The sequence below is a fragment of the Odontesthes bonariensis genome, chromosome 9 (assembly GCF_027942865.1).
Source record: "Odontesthes bonariensis isolate fOdoBon6 chromosome 9, fOdoBon6.hap1, whole genome shotgun sequence".
NCBI classification, from domain to species: Eukaryota; Metazoa; Chordata; class Actinopteri; order Atheriniformes; family Atherinopsidae; genus Odontesthes; species Odontesthes bonariensis.
In genome coordinates this window covers 14093973-14120416 of record NC_134514.1, presented here as the reverse complement: position 1 = coordinate 14120416, position 26444 = coordinate 14093973, and the positions used below count along the sequence as shown (strand labels likewise).

The 26444-nt window shown below is 40.9% G+C and overlaps 4 protein-coding genes across 5 annotated transcripts in view; 2 read left to right on the top strand and 2 right to left on the bottom strand.

The window, feature by feature from the left end:
• The window catches only part of esamb (endothelial cell adhesion molecule b), a 55165-nt gene extending 51488 nt beyond the window's left edge, over positions 1–3677 (top strand). For both annotated transcript variants that reach the window (XM_075473231.1, XM_075473230.1), the window contains one exon: positions 266–3677. In XM_075473231.1, the coding sequence (XP_075329346.1) occupies positions 266–737 (472 nt within the window). In that variant the 3' untranslated portion in view covers positions 738–3677. The remainder of the gene's footprint in view (positions 1–265) is intronic.
• Positions 1714–9500, bottom strand: acad8 (acyl-CoA dehydrogenase family, member 8). The gene is made up of 11 exons (XM_075473232.1): positions 9343–9500; positions 8661–8761; positions 7955–8124; positions 5964–6073; positions 5711–5787; positions 5487–5624; positions 5255–5390; positions 4202–4299; positions 3949–4101; positions 3158–3260; positions 1714–3013 (listed from the first exon to the last, which is right to left on the bottom strand). The coding sequence occupies exons 1-11, from the start codon at positions 9458–9460 to the stop codon at positions 2958–2960; spliced, it is 1260 nt and encodes a 419-aa protein (XP_075329347.1). The 5' UTR covers positions 9461–9500; the 3' UTR covers positions 1714–2957.
• A 164-nt stretch (positions 9501–9664) lies between these two features.
• Positions 9665–15559, top strand: LOC142388215 (uncharacterized). Its single transcript, XM_075473229.1, has 15 exons — positions 9665–9712; positions 9975–10094; positions 10187–10362; positions 10447–10518; positions 10790–11023; positions 11114–11220; positions 11423–11591; positions 12081–12205; positions 13627–13685; positions 13756–13925; positions 14002–14070; positions 14826–14918; positions 14990–15085; positions 15156–15306; positions 15384–15559. The coding sequence occupies exons 2-15, from the start codon at positions 9977–9979 to the stop codon at positions 15428–15430; spliced, it is 1686 nt and encodes a 561-aa protein (XP_075329344.1). The 5' UTR covers positions 9665–9712; positions 9975–9976; the 3' UTR covers positions 15431–15559.
• Positions 15560–17731: 2172 nt separating this feature from the next.
• LOC142388214 (vacuolar protein sorting-associated protein 26B-like) lies at positions 17732–25385 on the bottom strand. Its single transcript, XM_075473228.1, has 6 exons — positions 24616–25385; positions 22915–23071; positions 22563–22727; positions 20839–21014; positions 20564–20706; positions 17732–18876 (listed from the first exon to the last, which is right to left on the bottom strand). The coding sequence occupies exons 1-6, from the start codon at positions 24836–24838 to the stop codon at positions 18739–18741; spliced, it is 1002 nt and encodes a 333-aa protein (XP_075329343.1). The 5' UTR covers positions 24839–25385; the 3' UTR covers positions 17732–18738.
• Between the last annotated feature and the right edge of the window lie 1059 nt (positions 25386–26444).

Here is a 26444-nt window from a genome sequence, read left to right as displayed (position 1 = left end):
TAAGACAAGTTCATAATACATTCATGAAGCTCAGAATGTTCGTCTTTCTCGGTCTGCAAATTCAAGAATCTTTTTATTCCTGTGACATGATTAACAGTGATTTTGTTCATTATGTTAATATTTATACTCATCTACACATATCAGCTGGGAGGACCTTTTTGAAACTCCTCAGAATATAAAGCTAAATCATACAATCATGTGTTTTGCTTGAGGTGTTCATTTTTAATCAGTTTTCATTCTTTTTCTGTTTCTCTTCCAACCACAGGGAGGATGCTCAGGCACCAAAGCGAGTGTCATGGGCAAAGAGCAACACTGGCTCCGACATTGTGTCCAAAAATGGCACGCTGTCCTCCATAGCAACTAGCCCTCGATCGCGAGACCCCCATCAACCCAACTTTCCGTACCCATACTCCCCCATGTCTGCGTCAGACACAGGCTCAGTGATCAACGCCTTCCAGCTGCGACCTGGAGAGGCCAACTCCTTACAGGGCCTTCCTGGATACAATATGGGAAGCACTCCTATACGTAAATACAAGCGGCCTCTGAGTGCAAACGGAGGCCCTCCGCAGATTCACAGAAGTCCCTTGGTCAGCATCCCCAAAAGGACTGAGGGGGCTCAGCCTCAAGTGCCACCTCCACTCACCGTGTCCCCACAAATCAGCTCCTCCACTCTGACACGCTCGGGAGCTGTTACCGTCATGGTGCCTGCTCAGAGCCAAGCCGGCTCACTGGTGTAGCAGCTCTGATGGGACAGTAAAGGACAGACGGAGAGAATGCCTTGAGCTGGAGAGCATGTTCTCCATGAAGACCTGAGAGGTTGTCTGAGAAGAAAACATTGTGTAGTGGGTTTATGCTTCATTTGCACAAACCGTCCCCTCGGTTTGTTCACGATATTGACTCCGTGCAGTGTTTCGTTGTTTTTTCACTTTTCTTTTCATATGCTGCATTCAGACTCACTAAAGAGAAAAGCATTTTGTCTTTATATTGTACGCCATAATAAACGATTCTGTTTTCTAGAAGTTTTTTGCAATTCTTGCAAAATATTTTTGGCTACATTTGTAAGGTTTGTACTATAACCTGGACAATTTATTTATTTTTTCCAGCATTTCAGTTTACCTGTGTGGACTATACTTCAGTCACTTTTCTGAGGCTAACTGCACTAGTTCTGAACAACACCCACAATTCAGGTACTCTTTGAAAATACTTTACTTTCTTTGTCCCACATTTACATCCTGTTTGCTTAAGGGTTGTTTATTTAACCTGTTATTACAGAGTTGTTCTGACTTCATGGAGTGTACTGAGAGTTCATTCTTCAATGAGTGTTTTGCCTGTTATGGTAGCTAGAATGTAGCCAGAACAGTGAGTATTATGTTGTTTAAGTTGATGGATTTATATATTTTCTAAGGTACTCTGCTAGAGTTAATCACTGCAAACATACGAGGCCATTAAATGAGTATGAACAGAACAAAGCAGCAGATTCTCCCCTATGACCGACCAGCACACCTGCTGAACTCTGGAATAACGTGGCAGTGATTTGTAGACATTGAAAGGCTACTTGTGTTGCTTTTAATGCAGTTCTGATTGTTGGCAATTTCTTTTTTTTTTAAATAAAGTGTTTGGGAGTGTTTGACTGCATTACAACCAAATTCACTGACAAGCACTTATTGTGAATGTAAACGGAAACAGAAATGAGAGTGCCAAACAGCAGGTGGATTCATTTTTTACCAAAGTTGAGATCTTTATTTTCGGAGTGTGATCGCAAACACAAAAGAAAAAAACACAAGCCATGAATTTCTATTATTTTTCTGACTACAGACAAGAAAATGGGGTAAAATACAGTCGTAATGCAGTAACCATGATATATAAATAAGATGTGCAAGGCCACTTCGGAACAGAGATGCTGACACATATTGAATCATTTAAAAGTATGAGGAGAAAAAAAATCCTAATCTCTCCTCATAAACTGAGTTGATCTGTTGTTGAGTAACTGAACCCAGATTCCATGTATTTAAAAAAAAAAATATCTAAAGAAAATCTTATTTTTTAGATTCTTGCCACAACTGGAGGTGTAGCCAGTTTTAAAACTGTAAAATGTTTTTATCAGTAACAAAATGAAAGGTTTTCTTTTTATCGCACTGCAGACATAATTTGACATTTTACACTCACCTCATCTTTATGAAGTCGGTTTTCACCTGTTGCAATCTCTACTCACTTCGTCTTGTTTCATTGTACTTACAAGCTGAACGGTAGTGATGGTATGACTGTGTATAATTTTGATGCTATCCTAGGATTAAAGTGTCTCTAGAAAGTCTTTCTTTCTCAACAAATGGACATTTTTTGTTGGGGGGGGGCAGTGTTTAATCTCTATTGACAAATATCTGAGTATGAATATGCAGAATCGGTGGCTCAATTTTGGCCGGACTTTGGTACAAGCCAGCCTTCTTGTTTCTGTTTGGAGTATGAATGGTGTTAACTTATCATGTTCGAGCAGCCTGTGGTAGTATCCCAAACGTGGTATCTGTTGCCTGCACTGGAAACCCCCCCAAACGTGACGATTGCTCACAGAAGCTGAGGCATGACACAATAGCAGATGAGCTCCCAGAGCTGTCCATCCTCACTGAGGTATGAATTTGTATTTTAGTCTTGAAAAATCTGTGCAGCTGTTAATGAGATTTTTTTCACTTTGCACCAAGGGTTAAACACTAAGTTTATTATTATATTCCATCTGAAAAACCTTGTTTGAACTGCAACTAAAAACTGCAACAGGTGATCTGATATTATGCTAAAAAAAACTATGTTTATTTCACTGGTTAACCATCTGTCTTACAGTGACTTTAACCACATTTGGAAAAACTGCTGCACAAGGCAGTTAAGGACCAGCCACACAGTAACAAACCAGATATGGAAACCACAACTATGTGCTTAACTAAAGGAGAAGATCCAGGAGAAGAGGTTTATCACGACTCTGTCAGCAGATTTCGGGAAATAATCATCCTCATCACCTCATTGGTTCCTTTAAGGGAAACAAACAAACAAAACAAAAAAGAGTCACACAGACTGAATATTGAATTGGCTCTAGCCTTGTTAAATGTAAACGGAGGGAAAATATTCTGATCTGCTAAAGAGCACATACACTGAAAAGAGAATAAAAGCTTACCTTCCAGGATCTGATGGACTCTGATGTCCCGCACGAACTGCTGCACCGCGTAGTCTTTCAGATAGCCGTACCCGCCGTGCATCTGAAGAGCCTGGTTGCAGATCTGTTGAGCAAGGACAGGGTAAAACTGTTGACATAGACTCCTCATTTGGTCTGAAGTGTATAAGAATCATAAAAAGCCTTGGAAAATTTATCACTGAAAGGTTTGCTGGGGAGCGAGTAGGAGCAAGCTCACTACAGAAAGAGGAAGCAGGTGAGGACGCTGCTGAGGCAGAACAGCAAGTTTATCAAGCCATCTCTTTTTCGATGCTCCATTAGCATTTCAGACATAGACCAATCAAATAATCCTGCGTCTAAATGATGACCAATCAGTAATATTACATCCCTATAGGAGAAAGAGTTTCTTTTCTGGTTTAAAAGTATACCAGAAAAGAAACCTTTGTTTTGGATTCTGAGTCCACGTGTCAGATGTATTTTGTACTCTTTGTTATTCCACAAATAAAAGCTGAGTAACACACGAGCGGAGTTTCTGATTGTCTGACTTCCAAAACCGTCCAAAAACATGCATGTAAGGTTAATTGGTGTCTCTAAAAATTGTCCTTAGGAGTGAGTGTGTGTGTGGCTGTTTGTCTCTGTGTGGCCCTGTGATGGACTGGCGGCCTGTCCAGGGTGTACCCCGCCTCCCATCACCTGGGATAGGCTCCAGCCCCCCCGACCCGACTGCCGGATTCAGCGGGTATAGAAAATGGATGGATGGATGGATAAACAGATTAATACATGGCACCACTCACATTAAAGCACTCATCCGTGACAAAGAGCTTGGCCATGGAGCAGAGAGAAACCGCGTCCGGCCGGCTCTCCTGTAACGCAGTCGCGGCTTCACGCACCAGAAGCCGAGACGCCACCAACTTGGTGGCCATTTCTGCCAGTTTGAACTGGAGAAACTGCACACACACAGAGGCAGAAAACAGCAATTTATCAGTGGCAAGACTAAGTTCTGATTTCTTAACACTTTTGAAATGTACAAAAATGCGAGCGGCTCACCTGGTTGTTGGCGAGTGTTTCTCCAAACTGCTTGCGCACCTGCATGTGGTCCCTCGCTAGCAGCACACTGGCATGTGCTGCCCCCAGAGAGCAGGAAGCTGAAGACAGAATGAGGGGCGCATTTCACTGCTTCTGGATTCAACTTTTTATTCAAGTACAAGCGCGTGCTAATCCTGGCGTACTAAAACCATTCGCCATGCCTTCACAACCTCAAGACATCCCTGCAATATGCACATGATTTATGGAAAAATATACGCCACGGGGCTCATTCAAAGCTGATTAGAAGACTGATTATCCATAAAAGCTATAATTGCATTGAAATGTGAGGATTAAATATTTTAAACCTTAAATATTTTTTTAAATCAATCTGAAAATATCACAAAGTCAACCCAGCAAATTTCAAAACTGAGAAAAGTTTTTTGAAAAAGCAAGAGCAGCATATAAGAAATAACTGGACAGGGGCTTGTTTCCTCTGTGCTGCTGAAAGTTAAATGTTTCTCTCATTCTTTACTTGATTCAAGATTTCAGCTGCTCTTTTGTCATATCTATCATTTCATAATCATCCAAATATTCACAGTGGGTAACGTCTCAAACTTGGACGACAGTGTGGCCAGTTGGGCTCTTTTTCAGAGCCACGGTGTTATAATGCGTGCAGAATGTGGCTTAGCACAGTTTAATCTCTGTAAACAGATAGATATCCGCACATGAATATGTCCAATCTGTAAGCAAGAGGTGAAATTTTTGGTACGGCTTCTATTGATCATCTGCCTGCAGTCCAAGTACAGCTGACCAGTTAAGTTGGAGCCAGCTTCGGTTTCATGCAGGTAAAGAGCAAAGGGTGTAAAATGCATTTTCTGAAATACAATCTCAGAGATATTGGCTATCAATTGACGCTATTATTGTACTATTTTCTTACTCATAGTGTTTCAGTGGTCTGTAAATCACTGTATCTCACATAGTGTCCAAGCTTCTTTTATTTTTTATTTTTTTAAAAGGGTTTTACATCAATACCATAAACTGCTGTGACTGCTTGGGAAATGTTTTCCTTCTCACCAATATTAATCCTTCCTCCGTTCAGGCCTTTCATGGCCATGCCGAAGCCCTCTCCTTCCTCACCCAGCCGGTTGGTCTGTGGAACCACACAATCTTCGAGTATCACCGCTCTGGTAGGCTGGGAGTTCCAGCCAACCTTGAGGGCAGAGAGGATAACAGCTCAGTGACTCTGCCATCTAGTGGTTTCCTGAAAACACACCAAACACTTCAGAGGAACATCACTGAGCTTTACCTTCTTTTCCTTTTTTCCAAAACTTAGGCCTGGGGTTCCCTTCTCCACTACCAAACATGAGATGCCTTTTGGTCCTTTACCACCTGTTCTGCACATCACAACATAGACGTCTGTGTCTCCACCTCCACTGATGAAGGCCTAACAAGTCAGGAAGACAGGATTCTGGCTGTTATTTTAGTTCCATAGACCAGAAACGACATGAGAACAGAGACCGGTTAATATACCTTGGAGCCATTCAAGATGTAATGGTCACCTTCTCTCTTTGCAGATGTCAGGAGCGAAGCAGCGTCACTACCACTGCCTAAAACAAACATCTCCCGTTTAATATGTTGACAAAAATTCCAACTGAAGTAGTCAAATATCAACAACAACAACATATTTTACAGAAAAAGAAAATTTTGAGTTCCATAAAGTCATGTTCGGAAATTTTTTATTTTATTTTTTTTTCCTGTATTTACTTTGCACACACAGACTGACCTGGCTCGGTGAGACAATAAGACGCAAACTTTTCCATCGAACACAGATCAGGGCAGAACTTCTCCCTCTGCTCATTATTGCCAAAGGTGTCAATCATCCAGGCACACATGCTGCAAAGAAAGGAGAGCACTGCAGATTGGTTGTTTGCTTCGCTTAAGATAAAGTATGCATGTTCTCACAACTTTAAAAAAAATCCCTAAAATTTTGAATAAAGATTATTATATTTTCTTTCTCTATATTGTTTAGTCTATTTTATCAAAAAAATAATCAAAACAAAGCTTTCAACAGCATCGAAATCACTCTAAAGCTTCACCAACTGCATGCCCCGACCATCATTAAAAACAGTGGAACGAATAAAAAAGATGAACGCAGGCCACAAATCTGAAAGGTGAAGTAGATGGTGGAGAACTACAAATTCCTGGGTGTTCACCTCAACAATAAACTGGACTGGACTGACCACACACAAGCCCTCTACAAGAAGGGCCAGAGTCGCCTCCACCTGCTGAGGAGACTGAGGTCCTTCGGTGTGTGCAGGGCTCTCCTCAGGACTTTCTACGACTCTGTGGTAGCTTCAGCAATTTTCTATGCTGTGGTCTGCTGGAGAGGGGGCAGTACGGACAGAGACAGAGGGAGACTGAACAAACTGATCAGGAGAGCGAGCTCTGTCCTAGACTGTCCCCTGGACTCCATTGAGGATGTGGGTGAGAGGAGGATGTTAGCTAAGCTGACATCCATCATGGACAACTCCTCTCACCCCCTCCATGACACTGTGGGGTCCCTGTACAGCTCCTTCAGCATCAGACTGTTACACCCACGGTGCAAGAAGGAGAGGTTTCGCAGGTCCTTCATCCCGGCAGCTATCAGACTTTACAACACATTCACCCACTGATCATGTTGTTGCCTTTCCAATGATAATCATAGAGAGATTTTTCTTTACCCGTATTATTTATATTTTATTCATTTCAACTTCACAATGTGCAATATTATTTATACTAGGTCACTTTACTTTTTAGTACTTGCTTTTTCTCTTTTAAAAAAAATGTTTATCTTTTTTAATTTCTTATTTCATGTCTATTGTTGCTAACCTGACTCACGTCATCTGGCTGCGTTCACCAACTAAACGCGGGGGCGTTCCCTTTCCTCACACAACCATCTGAGGAGCCTGGGAGTCATATGTGTTTCGTCCGATTAGAAAATAATCAGAGCCAATCATTAATCGCTGGGTGGGACTTTGAATGAATGGGCGGCGTTATGGCCGCCCATTCATGCTCCAGAGGGCGGGAGTCGGGTAAGCTCTGAACCACGTCACGGGTTGAGTCATTGGGAGTGGCTGCAGTGGCGTGTCAGTCAAGATGACGGACAGATTCTTCATCCAATCACATGCACGAGTTTTAGAAAAATTAGCCCCATTTGAAATCATGTCGGTTGTGGGCTCGTCCCAGATGGTATGCGAATTACCAGAGGGCGGGAGTCAGGTAATATTGTTGCTGCTGTGACAAGTGTATTTCCCCGTTGTGGGATAAATAAAGTATAATCTAATCTAATCTAATCTAATCTAGATGCAAAGTGCCATCAACCTGCAATCTCTATCATGGCCAGCAGGCGGTGATGTGTCTAAATTAAGGCAGACTGTAAGAGAAAAAGCCTTTAATCACACTTCAAGTGTGGTCTTTATCACTAATTTAAGTGTTTTTCAGTACAAAATTTTGTTTATTTTCTAAAATTATGTCTCAATTTAGAGTAAAATGTAAAAAAAACTAAACAACTTAAGCTTTAAATCTAGGCTAACTTGTGAAGAGTCTTAGTAATTCAAAACTGCTCAAATAGCCAAAGAGCTGGACTAAGTGATCCAAAATGGCTGAAAAACCAAGAGTTGGCATCATGCATTTTTAAAAACCATTTTAATCTATAATCTCTGTAAAAAGCACTGTGCTTCTTTAATCAATACATTGTACCCTGCATGCCATTGTTGCTATATGAGAGGTCCGTACTTGTGGATACTGATGTAGGCCGTGGTGCTCACGCATCCCGTGGACAAAGCCTCAAAGATGACCGAAGTGTCCAGCCGAGAAAGGCCTGAGCCTCCAACATCTGGCTGTACGTAGATCCCACCAAACCCCAACTGGGCTGCTTTCCTCATCGTCTCCACTGGGAAGATTTCCTTAAAGAAAAAGTAAAAAAGCAGCGGTTATCCCAGCGTGTCCAGTGATTACGTGATCAAACGACACTACGTTTTCTTGTACATGTCGACATCTGCAACAAGCTCATTTCAGACGATACTTTTCCTTTACTACTTTGTTGAAGACATTTTATTACTTTATTAAAAGACACTCGCGTGTCCATAGCAAACAACAAGAACAAAAGAGAAGAAAAAACATGGAGAAAGGGTGAAAAAAGTAAAGAAAATGGTGTCGATGCCAGTGGTTCCACACGAGTAGAATCTGACTGACAATTGACATTCGTCAGTGTTGAAATGATGCCGTTTGCAGAGTCCAATAAGATACTGTGACTTCATATATGATGATTCACAAATAACATCAAACACACACTTGCCCTCCCACACAGACCTGCAACCTAATATAGAACAAAAGAGGTTTCTGGTGAACTAGCTTTTTGATTAATCGACAGGAATAATTCTAAATGAAGACCTTCCAACGTGTTTGGCGTTTTAACAGTATAGAAATAGCTGCCACATACCTTTTGGTCCCACTCCGCCATGTGAGGAGCCATTTCATTGGCTGCAAAGTCAAAGGCCACTTTTTGAAACTCCTTCTGTTCATCTGTGAGCCCATAAGCAGCTGTCAACAGAGAGCAGAGGACATTCAGTACATAGAGGGCAGAGTCGGCGGGCATGGTGTTTTTAAACATTTCTGAGTTATAGATGCTGCAGACCTTTACAGTGTTTTTACGCGCACGACATAAGTGAGACAGTTTCTCTGCAACGGTGCCGTCATAGTGCTGTGGACCAAGAAAACAAACCACTCCAACAGAGCCTACGTCCAATATATCTTACGTAATTGACAACATGACAGCAGATTGCATATTTTAAATCAGGCGAGACTAAGGGAAGGTATAAACTCACTTAACCTCCATTCTGAGAGGAGGGGTGGTGTTAAGGAGGGGCGTGTAGCCTCTCCTGATTCCTGACTGGAGGACCAGAGAGCCTAAACTAGCCAATGACAGCTAGCTGAGAGATGAACGCGTGTGAAATGCAGTTATTTTCATTAAAACTCCTAATGTTGTTTTGGGTGCAGCAGGACAATGTATGACATTAGCTTGTTGGCTAATGAAGTTACAGCCTCCATTCAGTGATCAAGTTTTCTTCAAACACAGCTGCCATGCAAGCGAACCCTCTCAGTTCTCGCTTTCTTGAACTTACGGTCGATACATGAAGCTATTCCTCGTCTCTGTGAGCTTCTGCTCAACATCAAACGATGGTTCCGGCAGATGTTTGAGCCCAATCTGGCGAGTCTTGATAGAGATCCCACCACAGCCATCTTTACCTCCACAGTGGATAGTTATGTCAGCAAACCGCTGGGGCTGCTGGGTAATGCAGTTTTATTCAATACGGAAGCAAGAGGCCGGGTTTGCTTGATGTCCATTGGCCGGTGTTCAGTCGATTTCTGCTACTTGTCGAGAAATGCTACTTTGTGGTTTTACGCATGGGCGCGCATGCGCCGAGCCGATTTTCTGTTTCGTTTTCACGCCCATAATGTTTTGCTACCCTGCGTCTTAGCTGGTCTGTAGCGGTGAGTAACATCCTCAAAATCCTGATTATTTTCTCTTTTGGAAGACATGCAAAGTAATAAAACACTTATCGTATTAACAAGCAGGCAGCTTAACATGCACAGGTGTCTGAAATATGACGCATATTTGAGCATGTTGAATAAGTGGAAGGCGCCTATGAAAGTTACATTATCCACGAGGCAGCGGCTTTTCTCTCTCACAATAAATACACAATTTTCTCTTCTATATAAAAACATTGATTAATAACAGCGATGCTGTTTTTAGGAATGGAAGAAAACTGGACTGCAGTTCACAAGTACCTTTCTGAGGGACTATACCCAGAAGGGTATAGTAAGTCCCAGAGACAGAACCTCAGAAGGTACAGCAAAAAATTCACACTCAGGGGTGAGTATCTGAAATGCATTCAAATGTAGCTATTGCGGTACATGGATTCATCTGTAATGATTTTATTTTTTTTTAATTAATTTTCACTTCAGGTGATGAGCTCTTTGTTGGACAGAAGAGGGCCATCAGATCAAAAGAAGATGCCCAAAAGATTTTCAAGGAATTTCACAGTACACCAATGGGGGGGCATTCTGGCATAATTAAAACTAGAAGTGCCATTTGCTCCAGATTTTACTGGAAAGGGATGAGCATTGACATTGATATCTGGGTATGTTCTCTCAAGTTTGTATTCTATTTTTGTTATTTATGTCTTTTAACTTTTATTAAGCTATATAAATGTTAATTATTGAAGGTGCTGGAATGTGACAAGTGCCAGACGGTTGGAAAACCCTTGGCAACTTCAGATCCACTACAGTGCATAAAGGTAACTCGGTAGACCTGTAGTAACACTCTTATTTAGTATACTGTCATTAAAGTGCCAAACCAACATTTCTCTAACTACTCTTTCTATGCAGTTTTTTGTATTATCTCCTGCTTATATTATTCTTGAATACATTGTCTTCTTAAAATTATCCAGGTTTTGTATCCCCTCTTGTTTATATTGCTTGCTTGTATTTATTGTTCGGTTTGATTGTGGTACAACACTGTAAATTTCCTCAATCTGGAACTGAAAGTAATTTTGTTTTACTTCATAGGTGTCTGCTGTCTGGGAGCTGGTGGGAATGGATTTAAAAGGGCCCTTACCAAAAACTGGGGACGGGTTTCAATACATCCTCACAGCTACAGACTATTTTTCAAAATGGGTAGAGGCATTTCCAATGAAGACAAAGACTGCAGCAGAAGTGGGACGCCATATTTGCTCAATTATATACAGACATGGTTGCCCGAAAAGAATTCTTTCAGACGAGGGAAGGGACTTTGTTAATGATGTATGTGCCTGTACAATCCTGAATTAGCAACTTTTTGGGGTTGTGTTTGTTTCTGTTTTTTGTTTTTTTTAATAATTCCTGTTATTTCAGCTGAACAGAAGCCTCTGCAAGATTTTAGGCATTGAAAGAAGTGTCACTGCGGTCTATCATCCTCGAACAAATGGCCTGGATGTGAAGACCAACCACAATATCAAACGGTAAGTTTATTTATCAGGTTTTTGTAAAGCCCAGAGCTTTTTCGTGAATGTAAATGAAAAATTGTTCTTAATTGATTCACCTGTTTAAATACAGGTAAAAAAGCTGTTTGTACTCTGCACTGCATGTTGTATGCAGTGGATGATAGGTGTGATACGTGTGGCACTAAATTGTTGGTTTATCTTGCTTAATTTCACATCTTAGAGCCCTCATAAAGCTGGTAAATGAGAGGCGGGACAACTGGGACGTGTTCTTGGAGGCAACACTGTTTTCTCTGCGCTCAAAAATCCATACAACGACAAAACATACGCCGTTTATGTTGATGTATGGACGAGAGCCAGTTATCCCCTCCCAGGTTACTGTTGACATTCCGGTAAGTTTGTTTCTTTGAGTTTCTTTTTTAAAATCTCACACCCCTAGTGTAAGGTTGTTTGGGGTATTTCATCTATGACTTGTGCTCAGCTTATGCTATAGTCATGATATTTTGTGGACATGATTTTTATGGGCTGTGGGATGTTTTGTCAATTTGTCCAACCTATCGAAAAGTGCTTCTGCACTTGTGCATTGAGTGGAAGCGTGATTAAAACTGTAAAAATGACATGTCCTAATATGCTGCCATTAATCATACAGTGACATTGAGGTGATTAGTATTACATGAATAAGTTTAATGGGCTTCTGAGAGTATTAAATATTATGCCTTTTACTGTATATACAGAGCTATAAAACCTTAACGTAGCCTTGCATTTTTTTTAGTTTGGTGCAAATTAATAGACAAACCTACCTGTTTATGCAGTAGCACCAAAGTCATGTAATTTTTTACTTTTGTATTCAAGTAACATTATTTATATTTTTTTCATTTCAGCTTTCCACTGTAGTTCTACCGGATGCAAACAAGTGTGATGAGGTAGTTCAGGAACAACAAAAGGCAATGAAGATTGCAAATTCAAAAGCAGCAGACAACATTGCAAACAGCCAGGAATCTCAAAGGCAGGACTATCAAAATGTGTTACCCTCTTAAATATTGATTAGAAAATGTTATGAACATTCATCCTACAGTAGCAGTGAGGTGATCAAAATATGCTACCCTCTTAAATAAATCAATTACATTACACTTTTTATAATTAAACACATGAGAGACAAAAACACTTACTTTATGACTTTATTTGATATACAGAGGTAGAAAACCATAAAGTAGCATTTTTTTGATAGGGTAGCTTGAATCGATAGACACGCCTATCGGTAGCATTTCTCGACGAAGCTTAGCACAAATCGACAGAACACATCGGCACTCCTGGATCCGAGTCTTTCGTTGCTTATGCTCCAGTGGGAGAAACATCTCAGCCAAGCAACATTTTTACAGATGAAAAGTAATAATAGAATATCTTCCGGTACGTCTGTGCAGACATATTTAATGTCAAATTTGTGCAACGTCATTGTAATTGGTACAGATACTGTTATTAGCTACAAAACATTAAGCTGCTAAATTTCCTGTAAATATAAATGTTTCATTTATAAAAACAGCTAACTAACATGCTTCCGCGTGTCAGTGTGGCCGGGGCAGTTACGTACGCGTAACGTTTTTTTGCCAATGGTGTTAGCTAACAGATAACGGCGGAAGCCGGTAAAAGAATTAAGCGCACCGATAAGTTTGTTGACGTCACATGTTGTGGGCTTTTCGCGGGATTTGATGCCCTGGTGGACTGTCTCGTTGAAGGTATGGCTTTGAGCTTTAGCTACACATCAGAGTTGTTTTTTAAGGCGTAACTGTAACGTTAGGTGCGTTGAGTTTACTTTACTACCGTCTGCCACGCGATGTCAGCTTTCTTTAGCTGCATGTTGCTTCAGTCTGTGATGCTCTTTATGAACTGGCTACAATGGATATTAAGAAAGGCCATTTCCTCTTGCTTTAGAAAACATTTCAAAAACCTTGTTCGTTTTGGTATGATATGGTGCAGCAAGTACGGCCAAAACCGACAGAGCTGATTGAGTTTTCTATCATTGGATCTGTTATTACTGATTTAAAAAATCTGGACAAAAAACACTGCATGCACAAATTAAAGTCTTCAAAATGTTAATGAAGTTGAATAGACTACTCTCAAGAAAAACCGAAGCTACTGATCTTCATATATATACATTCATTCATTTAGATTTATTGGTTCGATGACATGAAGAGACTGAAGACATGAAACAGCCTAAATCCACAATTCAGATGCTAATAAGATGCTTGAAACTGCACTTTGTTTAAAAAAACTGTGGCATGACAGTGTGCAGTGTGAATTAAAAAAAAAAAATCCTCTATGAAATAATGATTGCAAATGTCGCAACAGAAATAGATACGAGTTACAGGCAGAGCAAAGATACTTGGCTTAATTTGATATCTCAGCACTTAAACCTGTGGATCTTTACAGACAGAGAGTGATGCCACCAAAGAAAAAGGCCAGAGTGACTAAAACAACTGCAAGTTCAGGTAAGCAGATAAAATCCTCCGTTAAACGTCTTGTCTGACGGTTTTTCTAATGGCTGCCGGGACCTTGCAGGCAAACATGACTTTGGGGAAACGGCTTCTGCGGCTGGCAAGAAGAGAAAAGCTGTAGCTTCTGTCGGGAAAAACGAGGAGGGCTCTAAGTCGGCAGGCTCTGCAGACCACAGCCTCTGGCTGATGAAGTCTGAGCCCGAGAGCCGTTTTGAGAACGGCATCGATGTGAAGGTACAAAGCGGCGCGGCCTCTTCTTTAACGCTAAAAATGGATGGCTCCTGTGTGACTATCTCTCTTCATTCTGCAGTTTGGCATAGAAGATCTGAAGGCTCTGCCTGATCAGACTAGCTGCTGGGACGGCGTCCGCAACTATCAGGTACAGCCACAAAACGTTCATCAGAATACAGGGGACCAACTCAGCACTACACCAAAAAATGCTTTTCTTAGCTTATTGCCACTAGCCTGATTAACATAGACTTTCAAATCTCTTCGAGATTCTGGTCTGACCAAGACCATAACGAATACGATTCGAAATGGCCTGGTCAACCCGCCTCCCTCGGGTTGCTACTGGTTGAGGCCAGAAAAGGCTGTGCCTAAGCTTAAGCCAATCACACCACTCTTTCCTCTGACGTATGATTTAGCTACCAGTGGGGCTAACTGGTAGATTAAACTCTTACCAAAGCCAGTAGGGAGCAAGCCAGGCGAAAACGTCTTTCCTGTCAAGAAACGATTCAAGGGCTGTTCTTTGCTCGATTTTTAACGAGAATCTCCCGTCGAACACTTTCATTACAGCATCTACAGCAGTGTCAAAAGCTTGATGCTGCTCCATGTTGATATTGAATGAAGCGCTTCCGTGTACAATCCATGGGTTGAGTGGCAGTTCAACCACGTCACTACCTTGAACCCGCCTTGGTTGGCGCTGCTCAAAGTTGATTGCTTCCCGACAAAGTGGGTGGAGTTCCCATTTTTTCGGGAACTCGAATCCACCTGAATGAGCAGTTGGCCTGAGTAAGTGTAGCAGAGCCGAAGGTGTTGCGTCACTGCGAGGGCGGAGCCTGGGTATATTGCCACCACCATTTTGTCATAAATCAGTCAAGAGCAGAATTGATTTGCTCAGCCTGTCACCTGCAGGCTCGCAACTTCATGAGGCAGATGAAAGGAGAGCAGCTGGCTTTCTTTTACCACAGCAACTGCAAGGACCCAGGGATTGCAGGAATCATGAAGGTGAGTCACTCTTCCTTCATTAAGATAAACCTCTGAACAGGCTTGATATTGAGCCATGTTTCCTTGTCCAGATTGTGAAGGAAGCATATGTGGACCACACTCAGTTTGACAAGAAAGATGTCCATTATGACGCATCCAGCAAACCAGACAACCCCAAGTGGAGCATGGTAAACCGAGCACGTGTTAACGCATAATGAGGATGAGGCTTCACAGGCTGAACTCGCTTCCTCCTCTCAGGTAGATGTTCGGTATCAGAGAATGATGAAGCGTTTTCTTCCTCTGTCGGAGCTGAAGAAGTACCACCTGCAGCATCGCGCCAGTGGGGGGCCTCTGAAGGACATGGCACTTTTTACGAGGGCCAGGCTCTCTGTCCAGCCCCTCGCCTCTGGTATGTAAGAGCCGGCCGCCCCGCTTTGTCATGCTGCCCAGCTGTGATCAGGGTTTTTTTTTTTCATCTCTCCCCAGAGGAGTTCAACTTCATCCTGAGCCTGGAGGACAAAGAGCCTTTGTGAAGATTTTCTTCGTGCCGCAGTGAAATCATTGGAGAGAGACATCTACCATCAAACTAGTGGTTATGTGGAATGTAACTGTTGTATTCTTTTATGCTAATAATATTAAAAATGTGTTTATTAGGACCTAAATTGATTTTGTCAGCTTCCTTTTGTTGGAAAGAAAAACAACGTTTAAACTGTAGGAAGTGGATGCGTCGCAGTGGTGCGACATAATCTGTAATCTGACTGGCCGTGTTGTACTGACACTAATCATCTCACAGTTTGTGAACTACAGATTAAAACTGTTATCACAGCTTCGCACAGCTTGTTAAAACATTAGAAAGTGTTGTGACATTCAGCGCTCTGGGAAGTTCCCCAGTAAGCTTCATCTGTGCGAAGTGGGAACATGAAAGGTGTTTGACTTCCTGCCAAACTCAGTACTGTCAGTTTATAATTCAAGGAATCGCCACAACCCTGCTGTGCTCACTCGCCGGTGAAGGTCTGATAAAGTGAACAGAAAGATGTCTCAGAAGTTTTCAGATGGTGTTCCTGCACAGATTTCATGTACGGAGGAAGCTGACGGCTACCTCAATGGTGAAAAATGCAGTGGTGACTGCACTATGTTTAAAGTTTAGCTGCAAATAATTTAGTTTAAAAGTGACTAATTCTGTGTGTTGAAGTCTTTCTTTTTAACCATGTGAGCTCTTTAAGTTATAAACATGCTTTCTGCTGGCACCAGCTGTAACAACACAGCAACTAATTTGACTTGTTTTTGTTATGTTATGATCATTGTGTTAGTCATAATTTCGGGGTCTGAAAATGTTGCAAAATCACATTTGGAAGGATAGTCAGTGAATGTTGGGCAATTCTATCCATCTATTTGGTAACAACAAAATATTGTCTTACCAGAACTTTGATATCAGCCATGAAACATATCTTTACTTTACTTTGGTCCACTCGCACCAGCAGCCATGACACAGCTCCTCTTCTGACCTGATTCTCAGGAGTGGCTGTCCATGCGTCTGTCAGAGACGTGAGGAGCTGGCGTTGCATTTTCTGACGTATGGAGGCTGTCAAAGTTTATTCCAAGATATTCCCTGCGGATCTGAACCAAGTGTTTGGGGGTCATTTCTGTGCTGCATCTCTGTGTCAAAAACTGATGACAGTGTCTTTTTATCGTGGTGTCAGCAGTAATACCGAAGTGGCATCAAAGAACTTTTTGTTTCATCTAAAGTACGTATGGACAATACAGCCTGAGACACTTTTAAAAATCTATGTGAACATACTGGTTTGACAAAGCTTCTCCAAACTCACCCAGATAATGTGGCTGTAGCTTTTACTCCTGCATGTATACGTTAAACTAGTCTAAAAAGAGCCTACTGGCTGTGTACATGCTCCAAAGTTGTGTCCTTTATACAAACATAAATAGTGAAGCAGAAGTACCATTAAAGCCGCTCTCATTCACATATTTTCTTGTTTCTTTTGTCAGACGGCCAAAAGCTTCCCTGAAAATCAGCCCATTTAGATGAGGTATCCAAGCATCTCCAGACTGTCGCTCTGCTCTAATAAAACCTTGACTTTATAACAGCAGCATCGTCAGACAAAATCAACTTTCAAGTAAAGAAGACCGTGTCTGTGCAGTGAGTTCGGCTCTTCGTACAAGTATAATGATCTCCCACGGAGGACGCTGTCGAGTGTCTTGAATGTTTTCTCACATAATCCAGTGTCGCAACATCAGATATAAGTCAACAACCTGATTCTGATCCCGTGCGTGTAAACTGTTAAATGGTCCAGTCAAGCTGTAACTGTAGCTGTGCATGTAACTGCAACAACAGGCTTTTTCTTATTACCATAGTAACCACTGCTGAAAGGCTCAACATCCACTGAAGTTTTTCCATCTGCAATTGAGTGCAGGACCTCACTGTTTGTGTCACTGTTCTGCTGTTCCTTCTCATTATGATAGAAACCATCAGCGTGGGATTCTGCGAATATATTTAAAAAAAACTCACAATGCACCTCGATTGATCTGCAACAGTACCAATGATGTTGTATAGTCTGCTACAAACGTACATTCAAAGAATAACTTCTTCCAGAATGCCAGATCTAATTTCGTTGTCATCTTATAGCCGCAGTTGTAAATGTTAAAAATGGATATTTCTTTAATTAAAATTATCAGTGTGTCGCATCGTTAAACTTGGTGAGAACTTCAAGAATGTTTAAAAAAAAAAAGAACTACACTTTCATTGCTTTTACATTTGTGCTCAGGCTCATCGTGACATGTCAACACATTCCCTCATTTTTTTGAAACAACAACAGCGGAGGTTTTTCCATTTGGCATCAATTTATTGGACTTCATGGAACAAGGAGTTATTGATTAGCATTTTGCAAAAGATATAGTTCTACTGTCATTTTTCTCTGGTTAAAAGGCTAAAATCATGTTAGAGGCAGGAAGATTTAACTTGCTTATTACACAACATAGGCACAACTTTTCAAGTCTTTAATATCGAGGATAGAGAAGACTCTGTAGGATCAGACCTTGATAAAAACACTTTGACACCGTCCCCTAACACCACTGGAATGCTGAGGTAAAGCACATGGACATTAAAAGTCATTTTGTAGCACTGCGTACTGGATATTCATTGTATACAAGCTAGAACAGGATAACAGGTTGAACTGGTCTTATTTACATGTTTTTGAAATAAAAAAAAAAAGAAGAAGGTGGGATAATACTTTAGGCGTCCTACTCAAATAGGAACTAAATATTCCAGTTTCTAACTCCAACATTTTTGTTCAAACACCACAGAGAGAAAGCGTGTTCAGCAAGATAAACCAGTGCAAAGTTACCTCTCTTTTTTTGACCCTACATCAATGTTAGGAATGGATTCATTAAATGTGGAATGTCAGGTTGGCCTGTTTGAAATCTCATGATAAATCATTTGTAATAATAAAGAGACCAGAAATCAATTAATCCCAAAAGCGTTAGAATGTAACAAACAAGGCTTGAAAATGCTTGAAAGAAATTTCATATGATCTTACTCAGCAGACGTCGCGACAGGTGATTAGTTTGATTCTCGTACAGAAACACAAAACGCGTGAATGAAGAAGGACAGGACCAGCAGCCTGAAGCTGCTCTGAACGCCCCATGCAAACGGTTTCATAGTTCACACACAGTGTTAGTGTGTGCGTGTGTGTTGGTCTCCCTTCTTCCTCCTTTCACCAGCAGCGGCTACAGCTAAAACAGCTGCCTCGCCAGATGTTGCACAGTTGACGGGTATCGCCGCCAATCTGGCGCGGATGCCGACGAGTCTTGTGAGAGGAGGGCGGCGGCTCTAGCCGCTCTCCTCCCTCGCAGCCTGTTCCAGCGCGCTCTCTGAAGCAGCCGAGCCCTCGAACCTCTGGGAGGCGATGGCGGCCTGGTGAGACATGCTCTTCCTCACCACATCTCCTTTCCTCCACAGTGTGATTTCCTGCAAGGGTGGAAGCAATAAAAGGATTGGAGGTTTAAATCTGTGTGTGTTGATGATTTTGTGTCTCCTTATATCCGTGAAAGCTTAGTGAGCGATGATAATTAACGGCTCAAGAAGAAACAGTCGTTTTGTCCTAGATTTACCAGCCGTACGTAAACATCATATCAAACTGTTTTTTTGAGTAATAAATGCTCATTTTATACTTGACGCCCGCAATGCTTTCGTAGCCAGGTCAATGATGGCTACGAAAAGAGCATTTCAGCGAATAGTGGAGACGAGTTCACTCTTCTTTCTTCTTTGCTATTCAACGTATTAACTGGAGGTCTCGTCATATGTTACGCAGAAAAATTAGACAACTCAGTGAATCCAGACAAAACTCTAAACAACCTTATAGAAAAGAAAAGAAAAAAAAAAAAGGTGAAAACATTAACTCACTGCAATCTTCAAGCCTTCAGGTGGCAATGTGTTAAATATAAAAAAAACAAGATTTTCTCGTGGAAGAAAACAGCCATTTCCACAGCGTACCATTTGAATCATGTCCTGCCGCCTGCGCGTCACAGACCGGCGCTCCGCCAGCGCCCTCTCATTTCACGCTGTGAGAGCGCATCTCCAGCTGTAAATCTCCCGCCGTGATGCACATTAGTGAGGAGCAACTGCAGAAAAGGCCTGGACACAAACTGTTTGCGCCCACTTCCGTAACATCTCCAGTGTTCATGTGAGAAAACAGCTCGAGTGCTGTTAAAATTAGCAGTGACGCACACGTGTCCCCTTTTTTTTTTTTCTTTAAACATATCACTTTTAATATAGGGTTTAAATGGTTGCCGATCATTGCTTTCTACCTCTCAACAACAGAGAAAGGCTAACCTCCATTATGATGCAGTTTCATCTATTATGCAGCAGAACACCACTGGTTGTGACTACAGTGGGAGTCAAAGCATTCTCCATCAGGGTGCACAACTGCATAGCGACAGAAAACCAGAGTGTACCAGTGATGACACAGATGTTACTGTGGCAGCTCTAGCACAGACAACATGCAGCTACTATATAATATCAATAGAATAGAAAAATACTTTATTCATCCCCCAATGGGGGAAATTCAAATTAGTCAAGTAGCTAAAAAAAAATTAAAAATATTTACAATGATTGTATATTAATAGTAATATTATAGCAGTTGTGTTGTGTTGAAACTATGTTTCTAACACATCACAGCAGCTTAGAATTTATCTGTGAGACGAGTCTTTAAAAAATAAACTAAATGCAGCATTTAAAGTGTAACATCATCTCCTTTTTATTAGCATCTGCAGGGTGTGTCTCTTTCACGGACAGTGCATTAGAACTGGACCAACACTCCGACGGTTCATATTGATCAGAGGCGCTGGTAGACTCATTTTCAGTTGACATGAGTTAAAAAAAAATTCAATGGGCTTCAGAGGATCAATTTTATAAATCGATCCACCTCCATGTGGTGGAACAAATGTTTTTTCGAGGTTAATGACTAATCAGTTTATGCCAACAGGAAACAGTGTGTACGCGCCAGCAAGCGTTAAATTAAATTTGACTAGAACCACTCGCTTTAAGTCATTCACTCTTTCTACATGCCTGATTCCACCTTAAATTGTCTTTGGTCTACCCAATGCCTATTCTTAGAGAATGTCATCAGGTTTTTGCTTGGAACGCCATCTCTCACCTGCTGTTTGAAGTAGCGTCTCTCCTCCTCATCAATCAGCACCAGGTTCAGGTAGTAGCGCACAGAGAACTTCTTGTTGATGTCTCGCATGGTGGGAGTCAGATCATATCCAGCCAGAAATAATCGAATGGGAATGGACTCCCCTAATAGAATAAATAAATAAATAAATAAATAAATAAAAACCATTGCGCAAGGTTGGACCGTATTTACGACTGAAGAACAACTAGTTTTGTGTTTGACATTTTGTAACGTGATAATGAATAAGTGGCGTTTACCCCTGACTGGTGCTCCATCCATGATCTCGTACTTGGCAATAGTGTCGTTTTCGTGGTACACGCTCGGGCCGGTGCCCGTTGTCTCACGTTTGATGATGTCAATCTCCATGTGCTTTATCTTAATCCTCACCAGCAGGAAATATATTTTTCCCACAATAACATCCTTCAGATGGTATCTGTCAGAAAAGAGAGGAGCATATGGTTTCTCCGCTGTCAGGATGCCTAACATCCTCCCAGTGAGTAGCATCTAAAACTATGATCAGCCTCACACTGCAAAAGCAAAATACTGCATTGGTACTGCAACTCTAGAAACTCACAGAGGACGAGTCCCTCTTTTAATCTATGTGGACGCACTACGTCACTAAACATGAACATATCTGAGGATTAAAGGGGTTCCTCATCTTCTCGGTTTTTTAAAAACTTTCTTTAATTCCTTACGGATTTTGCGCTAAGTGTCCACAGCTGCAACAACTGCTGTATTCAGGTCTTACCAAATGTCCGAGGCGAGAGATACATGATCACACAAACCCAATCTTACAAGTCAAAGGTCAAAAGGTATATTTTGTATTGGTGGAATTCATTATCGACACAGTAATGCCCACTGAAATAAGATTTGCGGTAACAACGAAAACAAGCGGTACGTTTGAGGTTTTTGAGTTTCAGCTGCTTCAGGGCTTCCATCGATCGTTTGGCATCCTTTTTTCAGCTCAGCCTGAACTTTTTCCATGAAAAATAGTTTAAGAACAAGGTAAAACTGTCATACTTTACTGCTTGGAAATCAGATCAATCTAAGAGCACATGCTTAATTTGCACCTACAGAATGCATCTGGCATCCCCTCCAACTCAGACACATTTCCACTTGCCAATCAGATCCATGTGGAGCAGGTTTGATACGGTCAGGCCAAACTCGTCTATTAGACTGTATTCAGAGGTATTTTGGTCTGCGCATGTTGATAATGTTCTTTGGAAACTGAAAATGATCTAAAAGGTTACGGTGTAGTTCACATTTACCCTTTGCTTTGGTGACGCCAGGCTTCGTGTTTGGTGATATCGCCAACAGATCTGCGGCGGGTGCTCACGGATAGTGTGCCCACAGTTTGCCTCAACAGATTAAGCCAGTTATAAAGACTAAAATTTCTTTTTTTTTTTTAGATGGGTGGAAAATCAACCATATTTACATACTTTAGAAATAAAGTTTAACCATCTCACATTTTCTGATTTCACAACAAATTTAAGGAGTTGACATATTCTTCGAGCGGTCAGCCATAAAGGTTCAGAAGCTATTGTCGCTTTAATTTGGGTACGAATTTTCAGGTGTTTCTGCTCCAAAATGGGGTGTGTGTGAAAGAGACCAATTTAATTCAGGGGAATGTATATATACTGATTGATTGATTTTTCTTTCTTCAAAAACATTTTATTACCTCAGTTTTGAAAAGTGCCCTAAAGGCAGGACTTACTACATGAAGCGGTTAATTGGGGAACTGAATAATCAATGTAAAACTCGCAATTTCGATTGTTGATCTATTGATAAAACAGCTATGGCTATACAATCAATACAATTTAAACATATATTGTTGAAAGTTTTTTTTTTTTTTAAGACTCATCAACTCAAACCAACAAACTGGAGATCCCACTTCATTTGGCTCTGAGACTGTCAGATGAACTTTCTCTGCTCAGAACGCTGCGTGGAAAATAACAGTTTGTTGCATCCTAGCCAGCCTTACTTGGATTTGTTATACTCAAACTCAATGTGGAGGCAGTCCTCAATTCCAACTTCCATCTTGATGGAGGAGTTGAGCTCGGGGTAGGTGCTCAGCGTGTGGACCACAATGTCCATCTCTTTACTGATGTCATTTAGTCTTCTGATCACCGTGGCACGAAGAAAATATCTGAAAGTCGAACAAACACACACTTGGCATCCAGCTCGACAAAAGTTCATGTTGCAGGTGAAAAGTAGCTCACATCAGGGGTCAAACATGCAGTTTAAATGTAACTCACATGACAGGCAGGTTAAAAAGTGACTCTTACAGTCCCACATCTCACCGCCTATAAAGCAGAGTCAATAATCATACTTGCCTTAGCTTGACATTCTGGCCTGTGTAGGACTCGTAGGGTTTTTCAACATGAGTGAACTCAAAGTCGAAAGTCTGTGACTGAGTTATTTCTCCAGGTCTCGCAAGATCTTTCACCAGGGAAACAAACTCATGGTGGTTTCCTCTGTCGTAATACAACTCTAGAAAACAGAGATGAGAAAGAGTTCAGTCGGAAGAATTCCACAGCAACATTTAGCATTAAATGTACCCAGAAGTGAAGAAACGGACAGTTTTATTTAATCTAACGTTGAATGGAAATTTAATAGCAGTGAAAGAAAGTGTATGAAATATAAAAATGTATTTACAATAAAACTGGACATCATGTTGAAATGGAGAAGAAAATAGAATAATAATACGTTAAAAAAGATCGTTAATTCTTTGTGTTTAAGGAAACTGTTAAATCCTGAAGAGAAAGCTTCACTTCACAGAGCAACGTTGTCCCTGATGGGACAGTGAATGTTGTTGGATGGAAGGACCTGGATCCTCTCCTCTTTGTCTTCTTTACTTTTACCCACCAATGATGTTGAAGTACTTTGAGATATTGTATAAAGATGTTGCTATTCTCCTCTAAGTTAATGCGAAGAGGCTCAAAATAAAAAAGTCGTGTGGGGGGCCTCAGATGCGTTACCTTTACAAACGCCCTATTATTGTTAATATATTCATAAAAATCAAGCTCAAAGACAAGCTCTCAAAGAAATGCTGTGTTTGATGAACGAAAGGAAAAGATTCTCAAGCCTGCTTCCTAAAACTGTTGCAGAAAATTAAACATCTCTGGTGTGGTTCGGGTGACTTGGGCCAAATTCAACAAATTTATATGGAAATCAAATGTGGATGCATCTAAAACACAGCTGCAGTAAAACAATCAAAAAAATAACCGTTCACGTCTCCTGTTTTTTGCTCTCACATTCATTTGCCGCCCCCTCTTTTCATTCATTCTCCAGCTCGTTCTTTCGCCACGGTTGGCATCGTGTCTCTTCCCCCAAATGACTGAAACGGGTACGATTAGCTGGGTTTGTTTACGTGTGAAAGCTAAAGCTAAAAAGACACAGCGAGCCTCGCCCAGAAAGTGCCAGTTACTCTTCAAAAGTACAATCTCCAGGGCAATTCTAAGGAAAAAACTTCTCACTGGCACTTTATTTAGTCTGATTCCTACCGTGAATATAAAGAGGGGCAGGGACTAGAACCCTCTAAAAGCCCAGAGTCCCCTTGGCAAAGTTCTTGTAGTAAAAAAAACAGCTATTGGAGTCTTAAGAAAAAAAGTAATGTGGAATAATGTGGAGCTTGTGTTGAGCTTTCCTGTTTATCAAAAGTTTGATTACGATCCATCTCATCCCACCAACCTGTATGCACAATAAAGCACTATTTATTTGTTAGGCCTCGTGTGTAGGCTAGACCTGTTGACACCTCTTCTCTTCTTCTTTCCCCCTGTTAAACTACTGTCTTGATCTAACTCAATCTGGAGCAATTCAGTTATATTTTGCACTGTAGTTTTTTTGTTTCCTTTGCCTCTCCTCTGAATGCCTTGCATGCCTTCTGCAAATAAACTAAACTTGCCTTCACGCACCAGAAATGTCTCACAGACGGCTATGAAGCAAGTTTGTCTGCAATCTACACGAAGAATCCTCAGAATTCCTGTTCAGTAGAGTAAACCGATTGGTCAACACGTGTCTGCGTGTCTACCCACCTATTTGGCCGACAAACTCAATTTTGATGCCGAGGTGCTCCAGCCTCTTCCCGGGGTTCTTCAGAGTAACATTCACCTTCCCACTGACAGTCTCACCATCGTAGAAAAGAAAGTATTTGTCTTTCTTCCCATCCTCGGTCTTGTGTTCTGCCTTCTTCCTCGTTTCAGCGTCATTGAGGACTACATCGATCTCGGCACTTTGTCCAAAACCAAAGAAACTCATTATAACGCTCCGTCTGCGTTCACTCTTATCGCATGTAAGTTAGTCTTATCACAGCGTTTCTTCGACTTGTGTAGCAAACTAGTGCAAAGATCCTACCGATGTTTCAAATGAGAAAACAAACACACACCAAGGCCTGCGGGGTGTGAACTGAGAACTGCTCAGTTCCCTCTTGGAGCATACAATTACACGGCCAGGCATAGAAAAAGTACCCTGATATTTAACAAATAAAAACTCTTGAACTTTAGCTACATGTCCATACTCACGGCAAACTAGCAACACGACGGCAAAACGAAAACGCTCGTTAACATGTCCATCAGCAAATTAGCCGTTTCCTTTTTTCTTTTTTTTCACCTCTGCTGAACTTACGGTCACCATTAAACTGTCTCTGATCAAATCAATCTGCAGCCGACGCAATTCACTCAACGTTAAATGTATTTTACATGTTTGTGCTCTGACAGAGAAGACAGCGAATGTTGTCAAACGATCAAGATGCGACGTTAGCTTGCGCTACCTGCTCTGGCTAAACTACTTCCGGGTGTAATTTTCCAAAATAAAGCCGGAAGTGAGAGATTTGTGACTGTACAAACCATAATGTCTATGGTACAAACGACTGAATAAATGTTCTCAAATGGGCTACTTAAGGGCAAACAGCTAAATGCGCTATAATGTAAACGTAGTCCATTGCAAAAACATATTAGAGCCATGCAATTTTTAGTAATCTGATTATTATTATTATTATCATCATTATAACGTCCTTGCTCAGTAGTTCCCTGTATATCGTGTATCACTGCAAAAATAATAGATACGACTTCTCTCCAGTCTGTCCCACTGGTACATTTTAACGTTTCAGTGGAACTGAACTGTCTTTCACTCCATTATTTATCTGAATACTCAAATCACTCCATTCCTACCTTTTAATTGATCTAGACTGTTGCCTGTTTTTAATCATTTTAATTATTTTCTTTTTATATTATTTTATGTATTTCTAATGCTTCGTCTACTCCCCGCTGCAATGCTTGTATTTTATGTAAAGCACTTTGAATTGTTTTGTACATGAAATGTTCTATACAAATAAATTCGACTTGACTTTTTAAAGGTTAAAACAGATAACGACACACATAACATGATGATTTCCAATTAAGTTGGAAATCTAATTACAGCAATATGAAGTTGCTATTTCCTGTCCATTTCAATCAGCAACACTTAAATACTGCTTATATGTCATACATACGAGTACATTTAGCCGTTATGTCGATAGTTGTTGTGCGTTTTTGTAATTAAACCTTTTATTTAATAACAATAGCAAATGTTAGGATGTGGGATCCCTGCTTTAAAATGAGAAAACCATCTGAATTCATCAGAATGAGACAAAACAAACTATCTTAACCAGCAATTGTGGCCTAGTTGGTAGTTGTGCTCATAAATAAATCCATAATTTTCAGTGCAATAGCTTTTGAAGAGTTTTTCCTTCATTCCCCATAAGCCTCATTATATTTTTTTATAAATAACTTATTTTCACAATGCCCTCCCTCCATACAGTTGATCCTTTATGAAATTTATTTTCTGCCAATGAAATCTGACCAAACATTCACACAAACCATCTGAG

Bases quoted from the DNA above. Each gene is read 5' to 3' on its own strand.
- LOC142388215 (XM_075473229.1), top strand. From the start codon at position 9,977: ATGGAAGAAAACTGGACTGCAGTTCACAAGTACCTTTCTGAGGGACTA. The intron at 13,926-14,001 runs GTACAAAGCGGC...TTCATTCTGCAG, and splicing joins AGAACGGCATCGATGTGAAG to TTTGGCATAGAAGATCTGAA. The intron at 14,071-14,825 runs GTACAGCCACAA...TGTCACCTGCAG, and splicing joins ACGGCGTCCGCAACTATCAG to GCTCGCAACTTCATGAGGCA.
- acad8 (XM_075473232.1), bottom strand. From the start codon at position 9,460: ATGGCTGTGGTGGGATCTCTATCAAGACTCGCCAGATTGGGCTCAAAC. The intron at 8,125-8,660 runs GTATGTGGCAGC...TTTTTCTTTAAG, and splicing joins TGGCGGAGTGGGACCAAAAG to GAAATCTTCCCAGTGGAGAC. The intron at 3,261-3,948 runs GTGAGTGGTGCC...CTTGCTCAACAG, and splicing joins TCACGGATGAGTGCTTTAAT to ATCTGCAACCAGGCTCTTCA.
- LOC142388214 (XM_075473228.1), bottom strand. From the start codon at position 24,838: ATGAGTTTCTTTGGTTTTGGACAAAGTGCCGAGATCGATGTAGTCCTC. The intron at 22,728-22,914 runs GCAAGTATGATT...TTCGACTTTCAG, and splicing joins GGCCAGAATGTCAAGCTAAG to ATATTTTCTTCGTGCCACGG. The intron at 20,707-20,838 runs GTAAACGCCACT...TTATTCTATTAG, and splicing joins GGATGGAGCACCAGTCAGGG to GGGAGTCCATTCCCATTCGA.